General features: G+C 41.4%; 1 protein-coding gene across 7 annotated transcripts in view; it reads left to right on the forward strand.

Annotated features, from left to right (window-relative positions):
- The window catches only part of DGKI (diacylglycerol kinase iota), a 240341-nt gene that overhangs the window by 176359 nt on the left and 47910 nt on the right, over positions 1-16072 (forward strand). For all 7 annotated transcript variants that reach the window (XM_053407435.1, XM_053407440.1, XM_053407436.1 and 4 more), the window contains 4 exons: positions 5779-5858; positions 6574-6618; positions 13997-14066; positions 15713-15753. In XM_053407435.1, coding sequence (XP_053263410.1) covers positions 5779-5858; positions 6574-6618; positions 13997-14066; positions 15713-15753 — 236 coding nt within the window. The remainder of the gene's footprint in view (positions 1-5778; positions 5859-6573; positions 6619-13996; positions 14067-15712; positions 15754-16072) is intronic.

The raw sequence follows: 16072 nt of genomic DNA on the forward strand, positions 1-16072 counted from the left end.
AATATGGGATTCCCTGGTAATTACTGGATGGCAAATCTTCTAATTGGTTTGCTTATCTTCTTGTAGAAATATGGTTATTCTGTTTAGACAGTTTTATGCTCACACACACAGAGACACACACACACTTTTCACTGTTCACTGGTACTCTTTCCCAGAGTTGAAAGATGATGGTCTCAATAATGGGAACACAGGTTCTTCTAACAAGACTAGTGCCACCTCTTGCTACATATTTCCACCCAGAAAATTAAAGCCTTCGTCATGGGTTTGCCAAACATTCTTCATGAAGATAATTGTTAGGGTTTGTGGGGAGAAAGCATATTAATTATTGAAATTATGCTAGCTAATGTCGACTGCCTGGTTTGTGGTGGGAGAGCTGTCTTGGATGGTGCCGAGCAGAACTCTTCATTGAGGAAAATCATTTGCCTGAGGAAAAAAATTGCCAGATTGCAACAGCAGAGGTGATTCACCTTTGTAACGTTGTGGCGTGGTGCATGACAGTACCTCCAACACAATGGGGCAGTTTGGACATCATGATAAACCTTTGTTTATTGGAGGGACATGGAAGAAGACATTTGGGGACTGTAGACTTGCTTTCTGCTCCCAGCTGTGAGCATCATCTCTGTGGAGAAGATAAGGAAAATAGCCAGTGGAAGCAATGGACTAAGACATGGGAGACTAGGCTTCAAATCCCCACTTGGTCATGAAACTCACTGGGTGGCTTTGGCCCAGCAACAGTCTCTCAATCTAGCCTACCTCACAAGGCAGGATATAAATCTAACAATAAATAGCCTTTGACTTACCCATTCATGCTCCCCTCTCCAGTGGTGAAGGTATTAGAATCCTTTTTTTCAGTTTTTGAAGAAAACAGCTTGTTTCATTTGAACCTGGCAAACTATGATTCACCTTATCTGTAGTTTGTTTTAAACCAGCCCACTTCAAACTAAGAGTTATGAAGACAGCTTAGCTTAACAAACCACAGTTAAGATTAATCACAGTTTAGGGTTCATGTGTAATGCTAAACCATGGTTAATCAAAAATGGAAGTGAAAGCTTCATCTCCTTGTGGATGTGCCACAGGAGGAGTGAGAAGGGCAAGGAGACCACGAGTCTTTGACTTGCTATGGCTTCTCCCATCATGTTAAAACAGGAATAAGCAATGTGGGGCCCTCTAGATGTTGTTGCACTTCAATTGCCATCAGCCTAAGCCATCATGACCAGTGCTGATGGGATACTTGGAGTTGTAGTTCAGCAACACCTGGAGGGCATCACTTTGGCTTCCCCTACATTAAGTCATGGTTTACTAGGATGTCCAGTATCTCTTTTGGATGTCTCTCTTTTGCGGAAAAAGCTGTAGATCACTCTCCAAATGCGTGGGTCATGACTCTTTCCCAATGTTTCCCTTTCAATCTTGCCCACCTAAATAGGCAGTAAATGATGAAAATCATAACATAGAAACCCGTTTAAGAATGAGCATTTTATTATCCCTTTGGGAGCCCTGCAGGAAAGCTATTAAGATTTTTGCCTGAGACATGTCTTCATGATGGAGCATCAAATACTTTGACACCAGCGTAATAACCTGGATCATCCAAACTCAGAGTAAATAAATTTTGCTCTTCTTGTTTGCTTGAAATACCAGTTTGATTCTATCAGTGGCCTCATCTGAAATTGAATTTTTTTACTCCTGCATCCAACTCGTCATACATGCTGTTCAGAGAAGATTAATCTGGGCTCCACTGGAGGTAGACAACTCATTTTTGAAATCCTTCCAAGAAATTAAATGATTCCATACTTTCCTTTGTAATATTGAAACAGCCATATTTTCTTTACCTTATTTTACCCCATTTTTGTTACTCACCCCACTGTTTTATTTTAGTTCTTTCTGTCTCCCATCAGAGCACTTTGGTGATAGAATGGAACAATATTATTATAAGAGGTACAGGTATTCACTTAGGACAGTAAATGTGTATGTGTATGCTCGAGAGGTAATCCAATCCAAGTTCCTTCACTGTAACCAAATCATTCCCCAAAGATGAATTTGTCCAACCAAATTGCTTAGTTCATTTGTTCTTTAAGGGTAAGCATTCTTCTGATACAACAGTTTCCACCCGGTGAGTAATTCTGGAATGACTTCCAAAATCTCCATATAGGTAAATGTTACATCAAAGGAGAGCAAAATGAATTAGTGGAGAAAGTATGTGGCATTCTCCGGCAGCTATTGGGGCCACAGTGTCCCCTCCCCTCTTTAAAAGTATTTTGTAGAAGTACCAGTCAGTTGGGAGCTGTGATTTAAGTTTACCACAAGGACCCAGGATGATGATGCACCAGGAGCATTATGGGAAATTAAATTGGCAGTTCCTAGAACTGACAGAGTACTTCATCCCACCACCATATAAGCCTACTAGCGGCTGCTAGTGTGTGTGTATGTATTTTCTACCAGTGAGCACTTTGCCAAGGGCTCATTTAAACCTGGAGTTTGTTCAGATTACCGAAGGCACGAGCGATGTGATGTCACCGTGCTCAGAATTAAGTAGCCCCTGTCAGCAGCACTCGGCCAAAATGGAATGACTGCTTTGTTTCGGCGTAATATTTCAGCAGGCGAAATGGAGCTCTTGCTTCTGATAAAAACACACTCATTTCCCCCGTGCTGAAAAGTTTAATAGAAGAAAATAGCACGAGAATTTATGAACCACCTCTCTCTTAGCCCACTTACAGGAACAGCAGTGATGTACTGGCTATTGTTGTAAAAAGATAGAAACCAGCAGCTAATGAGGAAGCATCAAAACGAGATCCCAGCAAGCCTTTAAATCATAGTTCTTCAAATACTTCTTTTTTATGGCATGATAAGCTAACCAATAATAGTATGCAAGCAGACATTACTCTGTCAAAGAAGCAAAGTTTGACAGCCATGTCCATTTCACATCTTATCAGTGCCTTGATGTCACTTTTGAAAACCTCTGACATTTGCACTAAGAACAGGGATGAAGAGAACATTTTTCAAACCGGGGTCTGTATTCCCTAATTTCAAGGGTCTTATGCCATTGGTGGGCAGGGCAATGGATGTGACACTGATGCTCACCTTTGTACAGTCCAGCCATGCAAAAGTAAGTGGCTTCTACAGTTAGCATCTCTTCATTCAGACATGCAAGAAGCATTGTTATAGTTCAAGTGGATGTTCTAGCCAGGCAAAAGAGCTGGATGATAATGATCAGCTGGAGGATAATGCAGGAAATGAGTTATTGCATTTCATGGTCTTTGTGGATGCACTGCATATATTTTCTTCTGTAAATGTGTGTATAGATACTTGGCAAATGAGTATTTTCCTTAATGCTTCTGATGAAGTGGGCTGTAGTCCATGAAATCTTATGCCATTGCAGTTGTTTGTTAATTTTTCTTTAAAAAGATCCTTCTCAATATTTATGTACCTGCAGTTGAGTTTCTGCCCAGTTAATGAAAGAGAAGTGGGAGGGCTTGGTCACTTAATTTGATAGCGTCAGTAGTGGCTAGTGTCTGCAGATCTAATTGATAGGCATCTTCTGAAAAGTCTCTCTGGAGCATCTCACCCATGGACTGCATTTAACACGTCTTGATGCCAGTGGTCTATTACTAGGGTATTTTCCCCCTTTCACATGAATAGGACAAGTACTTCCACATTAGGAGGGCTGCACTGATTAATGTTGAGAAGAGTATCCTTGTTGCTTGAAGTAGCATTGTGCAACACTTGATTTATTGGGGAAAAGGTAGGGGGCTTTTAATGAAATACAGAAACTTCATACCCTGTTTCTTTCTCATTTTCATCAAATCACTCCTTGTCCCCTTCAACTGCCTTCGAAATATTATAGCTATGGGTTACAAGAGAAGGGGGCCAGGTCCCACCTGCCTTGTATTCTGAGCACTGGCACAGGAGCTAAATTAAAGAGATGTATGGAAAGGTAAACAGAGTGAAAATACATGGGGAAAAATATTAGCCTGCTGTTGCTTCTTATGCTTTTAAAAGCTCTGCATTAAACAAAGTGCCAACTGCAGACTATTCATTAATTTCGAGCATGGCAGAAATGAATGTCAGAAACAGTCCTTTAATTCTTAAGCCATTGCAGCCAGCTTAGAGCTCATAATATGGCCAACCGTAAGCAGTTTGTGATGAGTTTGATAGAAGAAAACTAAATTGTTTAATGATGCATCAATATGTAATCTTGAAGGTTTTCCATCTGTTTGAGGAATTTAAAGCTCTCCCATGTATTTGAAATGCACTGAGTATGTATTTTTGAAATAGAGTTGTTGTTATTCAGTTTCTGTGCGCTACAAAAATACAGTGCCAGTGATGCCTGGGTTAGTTTATTCTTAAACTGTTCCAGCACTGTTGTCAATGCTGCTGGGTAGGGAGGTCCATGCTCATACACACTCTTGCAAAGGTGGAAGGATTAGCAGTATTAGGGCAAAGAGCATAATTCACTAAGAAATTCTACTGCACACTGAATGGGAGCTATGCAAGAACTACTGTGGTTCTACACTAGGGATGGACAACTGCAACCCTCCAGATATTATTGAACTCCAGCTCCCATCAGCCCCAGCCTGCAGGACCAACAGTGAGGGGCGATGGGACTTGTAGTCCAGCAACATCTGCAGGGTCACAGGTTCCCTGCTCCTAACAGCTCTGATTCACTTCAGTGGGAATTGAACAGGAGAACCTCCTGGTGGATTGTGTTCAAAGCTTCTAGGAGACACATGCAATTTCTTTTCTGTGATTTTTGCTTTTATACAAATGGGGATAAATGACCAGATGTTAATGAAACCCAGTGTTTCCATGGTGTTTTGAACTGCTTTACTGGATTTGCTCACAAATTTATTGACAGCTGCACGAGTTATTATAGCTAGGAAGTGGAAGGGGCAAGGTGAATATAAAATGGAAGAGTGGTATAAAGAGGTGTGGGATATTAGCTATTAATGATAAATTAACACACGCTATTAGGGTAAGATGGGGAATATGCAGGAGAAATGATTTTGAGGAGATATGGAGGGTGTTTGTAGAATTTGTAATGTTAAAACGAAAAGGGGTCAAAACATCGCAAGAGGTGTTGAAATTTTGGGAGTCTGGATAGTTAAAATGGAATGGTCTCAGGGGTGGGGTGCACAATTTATTCTTATTTATTTATTATTATTACTTTGTCAAAATAACAATTTTTTTTTTAAAAAAAGAATAAATAAATTGCTTTACTTTGATTCCCCATGCTCTTTACATTACTAAAACTCATGAAAGCCCGCTCCATGAACAATGGTGTATGTAGCATGAAAATTTCTACTCTCTCTCTCTGTGGGAATAATGTGAAATATAGTAATGTCATTTTATGTTGTCGTGAACAGCCTTGACTAGATTTTCTGAATGAATCCTGATTTTTTTATTATTAACTATGCTGAGGTGACCACAGTTGAGATACCTCTATTTTAAAGTATGACTGCAATCCAGTACATGTTTCCTTGGAGTAAAACCCATTGGCTTTCTAGGTTGGTGTGCACCAGGCACACCGTAGGCGGCAAACCTATAACCCTCCAGGTGTTGTTGGACTCCAACTCAGGAAGCATGATCAATTTTCAGGGATGATGGGAGTTGTAGTTCACCAATATCTGGAGGACCACAGGTCAAACGAGCCTTGTTGTATAGGATTGTGCTGCTAAAAAGATTGCACAGTACTGTGATTTCTTTCTGTTTTGCAATGTGCTGTAGTTGTTGTTGTTGTTGTTGTTGTTGTTGTTATTATTATTACTATTATTATTATTCCTGTAGCTATTCCTCTGGGAATGATAGTTGTCAGAGGAGACTGTGACTTGGAGACCTGTCGCATGTATGTGGATCGCCTAGAGGAGGTGAGTTGCCGCAAATTACACACATGTACACAGGTATTCAGGGCCGGATTTAGGTTTGTTGAGGCCCTAGGCTACTGAAGGTAATGTCCAGCTGTCCTTTGTCAACAACAAATTGTTGCTGTTTTTTGTGTTGAATATATGCTATTTGGTAATTTATGGACCTAATAGGTATCTAAAGACATTTGCACATAACAAAATATGTGCCGTATTTTATCAAAGTAATTGTTGAACTGAAATACAATTAAGCAGAGGTATATTTATAGTGAAATACAATTAAGAAAAGTGTATTAATAGTGAAATAATTATCAAGCTCTAACTTAAAATGATTTTTTATTCATAACAAATTTAATAATGCAAACACATTGGCATTTGGCAATAACAAAAGTTCCTTTAGAAACACAATTTACAAAGACTCATAATCTAGTCTCTAGAAACTTGCTATAACATGAAATAATAATAGGTGTAAATATATGATGCAAACTACTACTAATTATAAATAGCAGAATGTAGGCACCTTATATAGGGGCCCATTACTTACATCATAGGAGCCTACACAACATTTTGTGACATGTCTGAACAATAATAACAATGTCTGAACAATAATAAATGAAGAAGTTTGTATATGGCAACAAGTTAGCAAGGATGTTTGGAAAATGATGGAGGCTGAGGCTGGTTTGGGACTAACCATTCATTGTTTCGATCTTTCTCCCTCTAGGATTTACAATCTGTAAGTTCAACAACACAGAGAGTCCACTACCAGGTACAACATAAATGGTTCCCAGTTTTTTAAAAAGTCTCTATTGTCCTTGTCTCTACGTTTTCCAGCAAGCTTCGCCATTTCAGCGTAGTCCATCAGTTTTTCTTGCCATTCTTCTTTAGTTGGTATCTTGTCTTCTTTCCATTTTTGGGCTAGTAATTTTCCAGCTGCTGTTGTGGCATACATGAATAGTCCTCTATATTTTCCTGGCAAGTCTTGACCTATAATTCCTAGCAAAAGAGGACATGACTCTTGAGAGAGGGCAAAGTCACATTCGCTTCCTTTTTATATAATATTTTCAGCTCGTGCAAAGATCACCTGCAGCAGTTTCTGTTTGCATTTACAATCCGTTTTTGAAGGTTCATCCTCCAACGTGCATTTTAAATATAATCTCGTCTGATTCACGGAGTTGCATTTTTAATCTTGTTTCGCCTTAAGGAACATTCTCTTGTTATCACCTTCATGCACTTTCCACATCATTTTCCCCAGCATGCTTGCGCACACGCTAAAATGAAGAGTTTAATAAAGCATAGCACCAGCAAGGGGACCTACCTTATAAAAAGAGAGAGAGGTGTTCTACATTTTTGAATTTTCTCATGTAGAATAAGGGCTCGTGCCATTAAGATCAGTCGGGATGGTCTCAGGCCAGTCTTTGCTGCTCTTTCCAAAGCGTGAAAAATCAATAAAAGGTGAAGTTAGTAATGGATCATTTCTTTCAGAGTGTTTCATTTCCAAAAAATAGGTACATCAAACATTTGCATTGAATAGGTATTATCGTTACCACCACCGCCATCATTATTTAATATATTACCTGCCGTTCACCAGCAAGCCCCAGTGTGAATTACTACAGTTTAAGAACAAAACAGTGAAAACTGTTCTTCCAAGGACCCTCAGTAACACAAGGAAACTGCAATTTTTTTTACTGAGTGTCCCTTCATAAAAAAGTAACATTTCAAACCTGATCCAACTAAAGTTGTGACTCCAGACCGAAGTAGACATGACATTAAATGCATGAAGACAACTGACATTTTTATTATTATTACATAAATAGTAAATCTTGAGTTATACCAAGCCCCACAAGATGGACTGTTGCTGTAGTATATAATATATACTGTAGTATTTAATTATTATTATGTATTTGTTTATCCCCCTCCCCCCTTTTCCCTTATGGGATTCAAGGAAACTTGAAGAAAGAAACAAGAATCACTAAAAACTTAGGGGGGGGAACCGTTAAAAAATTAAACATTAATAAAATTAAAACTATATACATAGATAACATCTGTTTAAAACATACGTACATATAATTGCAATAACAACTGTAGTACTTATATGACCCCCATCTGCAGTAAGAAGTGAATATCAGGACAAAGGTTCCAGACTTGTGTTTTCCCTAAAAATCATAGATTTTCATGGTGCATAAAAGTTTTTAATGGGGGAACACTTAACAATATGGCCCCCCAGCAACAGCCTGAAATTCTACAGTCTAGAAATGGGTTTATAATCTCATCTCTTATCTGTGAGGACTATACTTCTGTTGCAACTAACCTGGAGCCTTGACACTCTTCCTTGTAGCTAGCATTTCATAGGTGAGGGTCATCATCTTTGACGGTTTGCCATTGAAATGGTCCCAGTCTCTTTTTAATCCACATTGTGGAGAGGGGTAATGTAAAATATGAACTGGAGGGGGACAGGACAATGAAGTCGTTGCAGATGCTTGAAATGAGATTTCTTCCAAGACCTGCACATTTCGGAACAAATCCTTCCTTGGGGCGCTTTTGAACAGCAATTCTCATCAACAGCAAGGGAATTATTGTTGCATTCACTGCAGAGTTCTTTGCTTTTGATGAGGACTGCTGTTAAGAAGTGCTACAGAGGAAAGGCCCTGTTCTGAAATGTGTCGGGCTTGGAAGAAATCTCGTTTCAAGCATATGGAATTGCTTCCTTTCATCTTCCCTGTTTTTGGTGCTTTCCAAGTTTTGTGGTTGGTAAAATATGAACTGCCATATTGCCTTCCCTCTGGTGATGGATGTCTCCACCTGTACCAATTAGATTGGCTTGGACAGAAGTCAAGCTTTTTCCCCCACCTGCAAAGTGCTTCTCAATGTAATGCTTTGAAAAGGGCTTCTGAAGACCCCTGGGAGCAAAGAAGGTCACCTGACATCATTGCGATGTCAGGTGATAAGTAAGTGGCTCTCCCCACCTGTCAAATGTGGCCCACAAAGGGTTGAGAAAATCATGATTTGGCCTCCCAGGCAGATCCACTTCCCCACCCCTGATGTATATCAATGAATCACCCACCCAGTTCCGCAAGTGAGCCTCTTCGAATCCTCTTGTGCATCATCAGTACTTGATTATTACTCATTTTGAATGGACTCCTAGATTCTCTTCAATTTCCCAGGGAGTTATTTATGTATTCTCTGAGCATCTCTTTGAGCTCTCAACCCAAAGCAGCATTGTCTTGTTATCAACTTGGTATGAATTATAGAGAGAAAGACGGACAGTACCTGCGCTCGAGCCTTTTAGTTAATAGAACTATCTTCCTGTCTCACTAATAAGGTGTCTGGGGCACTTTTAGATCTCATAAACAAAGTACATTTCATTCTTGGGGCTCCCTGGAGTTTGGAATGGGGAGAGTCAGCAGATAGCATCACCATGAACCCAGCTGCAAATGAGAAACTTGCCTCCAGATGCTGATTTGTGTTCCCTTCCTTTTTGTGTGTGTTGCTTGCTGCAGTATGTTTAATACATAGACACCCACCCTCATGTAAGTGAGAGCTCCACCTCCCTCTGGTTCAGCTGCTGTGTTTGGGTTGCCTTCTACAAAGTTACAGGGAGAGAGTCAAAAGATTCCATCTCTGAGTGGATGACTGCCAAAAGCGAAGGCTGAATTGGCTGTGCAGCTGCGCCCAGGAATCTCCCCTCCCCTCTTCTTGTCAAACTATCTTCATCTGAGTTATCAAAGTCAGTGTTTCTCATATATTCCTCATTCTCTGCATCTTTTACCTAAAGCAGTGTCTGCACTCAAGTTAATTAGTAGATCAGCCAAGCAAGAACTGCACTATTCTCTGCAGCAGAGCAAGCAGGTCTATGTGTGAGGCTGGCACCGCTGCGCCAGCAATCAATGCAGTTTTTTGGGGTGCCAAAATAATGTGGTTAGGGATGGAGAGTGTCCCAGAATCCTGTAAGAGATCCCAAAGGGTGCCTCTCAGATTAAAGTGCAGCTATAGCTGAATCTTTCTGTCTGCAATGTGGGATGCATCAAATATTGCAGGGTCTATCCTGTGGTTTATTTCCACCACTTTAAGTTGTACAATGTACCCTGGAGCTTCCTCCTTTCTGTCCTTTGGTGCCCATCACATCACAGTTTTTAGGATAAACTGAGAATTCCTGTGCTGCAAGAACAATTACCACTGGGGTCTACAGCAAAATGCTGTCGGATGGAGGTTTGCTGCTCAGTGCCCCAGCTAGTGAAAAATTCTGTCTTCCGGAAGAATCTGTGCTGTCCCACCTGCATTTTTCTTCCCCGCCCTCCCTCCAGACTTTCAGTGTGCTGAGGCAGCTGAGCATGCTCAGTCTTTATTGGACCATTTTATTTTTGGGGATGGCAGGGGTTGCCCCCTTAACACCCCCCCTAAACTTGGTACTTCTGCAAACTGCATAGATGTGCATCCTGCTATCATTCTCCTCTTTTACACTGGGCATGATTTAGCTATAATCCTGTTGACACTCACCAAGTGAGGTTGGTGGTTGTGGTGGTGATGATAATCAATCAATTAATTAAGGTATTACAAATTCACCATAATTCCCCAGGGCTTGCTGTTTTCCAGAGAAAGTAAACTCTCTGAAACTCGCGCTCAGAGCAGGGTTCATGCCTAAATGTAGGAAGGAGAAGCCATCCTTTGGTTGATTCTGGTGTGTGAAGTGGATGGAGGATTTATGTGATAGAAATAGTTCTTGCAAAAGCAGCACAAGTCAGGCTTTGCTTCTGGGTTTGCCATATCTTTGAATCTCTTGGGAGCTTGCACGAGAAGGGTGTCGGGAGCATCATTTACTTCCCCATCCTGCATAACGAAGGAGGGAAGTGGATGATAGATAGACGACTTAAAACAAGCCCGGAGGCAGCAGCTAATAAGACGAATCTTGCAGCTTCTCATGGGACCTACGTAAAGGCCATTAACCACCGGCAGAAATCTCATGCCAAGCTAATGAGCATCAGCCTGGTCGTGAGAAATTAGAGATGGAGTCTTTCAATGAATTAAACCCTAATTGTTGTAACAGTATGGTTTTAGAAATTGCCCAGGCAGAGAGGGCTGGCTTCTTGCACACCAAGAATGCATGAGCCAAGAACAGTTGTTTTTTTGGAGTCGACCACAATCCAGATGGTATTTACAGTTCAGTTGCATATTTTTGGCCACGGTGCTATAGCTTTCTTCAAAGCTGGCTTCGTTTACTAGCTAAGAGCCTCTAGCAGGCTGCAATGTTTAACCAACAACAACATGGGACAGGCTAGTGCTCCACATTTGTTTACTTTTCTCGGTGCACATTTCAGAGGCTGTATTTTAAAACTAAACACCCATTTAACATATCTCAGAAGATTTGACCAATGACATCAATGGCTAGCCATGATGCTGTATAATTGCTCCACTGCTGAAGGCTGTATGCCCCTTAACATCAGTTTCCGTGGAGCACAAATGTGGGAGAGTGCTGTTGTGCTTGTATCTGGCTACCAAGCTTCCCGCAGGGATCTAGTTGATCACGGTGAGATGAGGACACAGGGCTGGATGAGCCTTTGGTCTGCTCCTCTAGGTATGTTCTTATGACACTGGCAATACATTATTGACCCGGTTACTGACGGCTCAGCTTATATGCAATTATTCTCATATAGATTCACAATAGCCCAGTATAATCCATCACAAAGTTCAAAAATACCCATAGGAGTGATTCTCACTACTGAAAACTGGCCTGGCTGTGTGGCAAGCTCCAGGTATCGCACAATTGGCTGAGCAACCATCCGTCACGGCATGGCATGTCCAGATAGATTTTCAATCTGCAATGAAAGTGTGTGGGTGTAATCGTCATTGTAGCCTAAAAACCAATTGGAGAAAATAATAATCTGACAAATGCATGGCTGTTTGGCTCGCTCATTGATTTTATTGTCCAGCCGGGGGCAATTTTTCAGTCATGTGAATCTACCCCGAAGAGTTCATTCATGCATGCATGTCACTCAGTGGCTCACACCTGAACGTGTGAGGTGATTCCTTTGGAAAGTGTTGCTTAGGAGATTCCATGGAAGCTCTTCTCTGGAAAACTGACTGGTGCTGAGACTGGTTCAGTATTAGCTACACAGATTGGCAGCAGCTCTCCAGAGTTTCAGACAGGAGCCCATCATTTCCTACCTGGAAATGCGAGGGGTTTAACCTGGCACATTTTGCAAGCAAAGTATGTGCTTTTCCCATGAGCCTTTCCCTTTCTGTACTGTTTCCCACATGCAAGTGTCCCTAGTGGTTGTTGCCATTATCACTTGGTGGATAGGCATGTGGGAGCTCACTTTCCATATACAATCCTGATTAAGCATTTAAATTCACAATAAAGCAATATTTGCAAAAGTTTAATACAGTGGTACCTCGGGTTACGTACTTAATTCATTCCTGACGTCAGTTCTTAACCTGAAACTGTTCTTAACCTGAAGTACCACTTTAGCTAATGGGGCCTCCCACTGCTGCCGTGCCACCAGAGCAGGATTTCTGTTCTCTTCCTGAAGCAAAGTTCTTAACCTGAGGTACTATTTCTGGGTTAGCGGAATCTATAAACTGAAGCATATGTAACCTGAAGCGTCTGTAACCCGAGGTACCATTGTATTGTAGCTGTTGCTGGACCATACCTTAGGCAGCACCCAGAGCATGGGTAGGCAAACTAAGGCCCAGGGGCCGGATCCAGCCCAATTGCCTTCTAAATCTGGCCCACACACAGTCCGGGAATCAGTGTGTTTTTACATGAGTAGAATGTGGACTTTTATTTAAAATGCATCTCTGGGTTATTTGTGGAGCATAGGAATTCGTTCACCCCCCCCAAATATAATCCAGCCCCCCACAAGGTCTGAGAGACAGTGGACCGGCCTGCTGCTGAAAAAGTTTGCTGACCCCGCCCACCGCTTCCTCATCACCGGAACCCTGTGTTTACTTGAAGTAAAGCCATTTTTCACATGCAATCCTAAGCATGTTTATTTGAAGGCTAATTCTGTAATATCAACAGGACTTTGTAGGAAACATGTTGTTAGACAAAGCAATCCCTCCAGCTATCACCTTGAAAATAACTTTTAGGTTAAATGCAGTTAATAACCATATCTGCACCAACATTTCAGTGGCAGGATTTATGATAAAATAAAACTGCTATTGCAGGATGCCCACGAGATAACTGATATCTGCGATACGCTATATTACTCAGTGTTAAGTGTGATGGATAAGTGTCTTAAGTGTGTTTTCCTCACCTTTGCACCAGGCCTAGCAAACTCAGTCCAATCCATCCTGTGAGTCAAGACTCGCTCCCATTAACCTTCTCACTCAGAAGGAGGAAGAAATTCCTATTGCCTGATGTTGATGTATTTCATATTATTTGCAACTATGCGAATGGTGCAGTGTTACGGAAATATATTAAGACTCAGAAAAACTGTTCTTTGCCCAAGGGGACACACTTCTCTGCATTAAATAAATAAGTGGGAGGGGAGTTAACAAGGTAGCTAATCCTGGGGATTTGACTGTAACAAGCATGGAGTGTTGGTGGTGGCAGGGAACAAATTGCCTTTCAGATCTACTACTGTATTTAATTAACTAATTGCCTGAACAAGTTTATGGTGCCATCTCTCTCCCTTGCTTCGAGTCCCTCCTGTGTGGCCTGTGAATTATCTTCTGAATCCTTAAAGCACACATACTGATATTTGTCCACAACCCTCAATCCCCTCCACACTGGGAGCCAGTGTGGTGTAGTGGTTAAGAGCAGTAGACTTGTAATCGGGTGAACCGGGTTCGCGTCTCCGCTCCTCCACGTGCAGCTGCTGGGTGACCTTGGGCCAGTCACACTTCTTTGAAGTCTCTCAGCCCCACTCACCTCACAGAGTGTTTGTTGTGGGGGAGGAAGGGAAAGGAGAATGTTAGCCGCTTTGAGACTCCTTCGGGTAGTGATAAAGTGGGATATCAAATCCAAACTCTTCTTCTCCTATCACTATTGCCCCCACAATGTCTGTCTTTGTCTCTGAGCTTCTTGGGGCCTTTCTGTTTTGCCTATAAGTTGTCCATTGCAGTGATGGCCAAATATGAAGAACAACTCCTCCTCCTCCTTCTTATTTCTTAATTTTTTTCCTCCCTCCTCCTCTTGTTCTATCCAGGACCAGGAAACCTCTTTCCCAAGAGCATTGTCGGTTCAGAGGCTTTCTCCTAGATGGTGCTTCCTAGATGGTAAGTGCAGAAGATGGTTTCATTCATCCTTGCAGCAAAGAGGACGTAGGCTGTTTATACACTAGACCTTTAAATCACATTCCAAACACATTCTTTCTCCCAAAAGAATTCTGGACGCTGTAGTTTACCCCTCACAGACTTACAATTTCCAGCAAGCCTTAACAAACAACAGTGCCCAGAATTCTTTTAGGAAATGAATGTGCTTTACTGGTATCGTGTATACACGGTCTGAGGAATCTACTTAGACACTCACATTGAAGAGTTTTGCCAGGGGTAACTGCGGTAGCGGACCTTGGTGTCTCCAATTTCAGTGGCACCCTGTGTGGCGCCAAAATTCAGTGCCCCCTGCCTCTTGTCTCCCATTCCGTTCAGCCCAGACACTGAGATCCAGTGCTGAGGGCCTTCGGGTGGTTCCCTCACTGCAAGAAGTGAAGCTACAGGGAACCAGGCAAAGGGCCTTCCCGGTAGTGGCGCCCACCCTGTAGAACGCCCTCCCGTCAAGGAAATAAACAACTATCTGACTTTTAGAAGACATCAGAAGGCAGCCCTATTTAGGGAAGTTTTTAATGTTTGATGTTTTATCACATTATTTATTTATGTATTTATTTATTTATTTTTCTGTTGGGAGCCACTCAGAGTAGCTGGGGAAACCCAGCCAGATGGGCAGGGTATGTATGTATGTATGTATGTATGTATGTATGTATGTCTGTATGAATGAATGAATGAATGAATAATTACAGCAATAGTGGCAGATCCTGCTCCAGCTCCCCAGAAGCTCTGAACCCAGTGCAACCACACTGGTCACATTCCCCTAGAGCAGCCTCTGATAATTGAAGCTTTTCTAGCTGTCCTTAAAATGAATCTTGAATCTATTGTCTGTTAAATCAATACATGTGTGTATTCCATTATCATCCACCATCAAGGCGATCAGTTGTTGTTGACGATGTGTGTAATGTTAATTATGGAGAGTACGGCTGGTGTCCTGTAGCACCTGCTATCTGGGATGTCACTTGGTAATACATTTCTCCCCCCTACCCCAGAAGAGACAAGAGGGAGCCCCTGGGGAAATCCTGCCATTTTGGAAATGTGTTATTATCAAACAAGAGCATTGCATTGCTATTTTCTTGCCTTATTTGTCTACTTATTTATTTCCCATGCTGGTCTTACAAAGTTTCAAAATAAAATGCGTAACTGAAATACAGGTCCATTCTACACATGATTGCTAATATGCCAGCTGTCCATCAAATGTCTTAAATCACGCACACAAACAGCACATGGTCACATGTTACAAGGTAATCCTATTCATGCTTATTATAGGCTGTATGATTATATAAAAGACAAATTCTGCAAGAACAAATACCCCAGGATCTCAGTGAGCTTTACGTGCACATGTACTTTGCAAACACTTTATACTGTACACCTTCGGATGAAGGGTGTTGCATAAATTTAATAAATAAAATAAATGAATAGCATGGTTGAAGCATCAAAATAGAATTGTTGGGTGGTGCGTTGTTGTTTTGGTATGTAAGAGTTTTTACTGCTGAGATTTTTTGCTGAACTTTTAGAAGAAGAAGAAATAGCAAGCTTTAAGAACATTTTTCCTCCAGACCTTTTCTTTAATGTAGTTATTTCCTTCTTATTTCCAGCAACTTCGGCCGATCGCTTTTACCGCATCGACAGATCTCAGGTACACCACAGCACCTTTTCTTCCTTTCATTCCCCTTAAAGCAATCCTTGCCACCGTAGTGCTCTGATTGTATTTTGTACTCCCACCAGTCCCAGCCAGCCCAGTCAAAAACATCTGGAGTATGAAACATCTGGAAGGCACTAGGTTGGCAAAGGAACTGCTTTAAAAGATTATGTCAGATGGTACAGGATTGGATTTACCATTATACTCCAGATAACAGGACAATAACCAAATAGCAACATCTTGTTGTATCTAATTGTTTATCAGTTGCATAGTTGGGGCAGATGATCAAGTGTCCATCTATAGGATACGATTGATC

This window comes from Podarcis raffonei, chromosome 10, assembly GCF_027172205.1.
Source record: "Podarcis raffonei isolate rPodRaf1 chromosome 10, rPodRaf1.pri, whole genome shotgun sequence".
NCBI classification, from domain to species: Eukaryota; Metazoa; Chordata; class Lepidosauria; order Squamata; family Lacertidae; genus Podarcis; species Podarcis raffonei.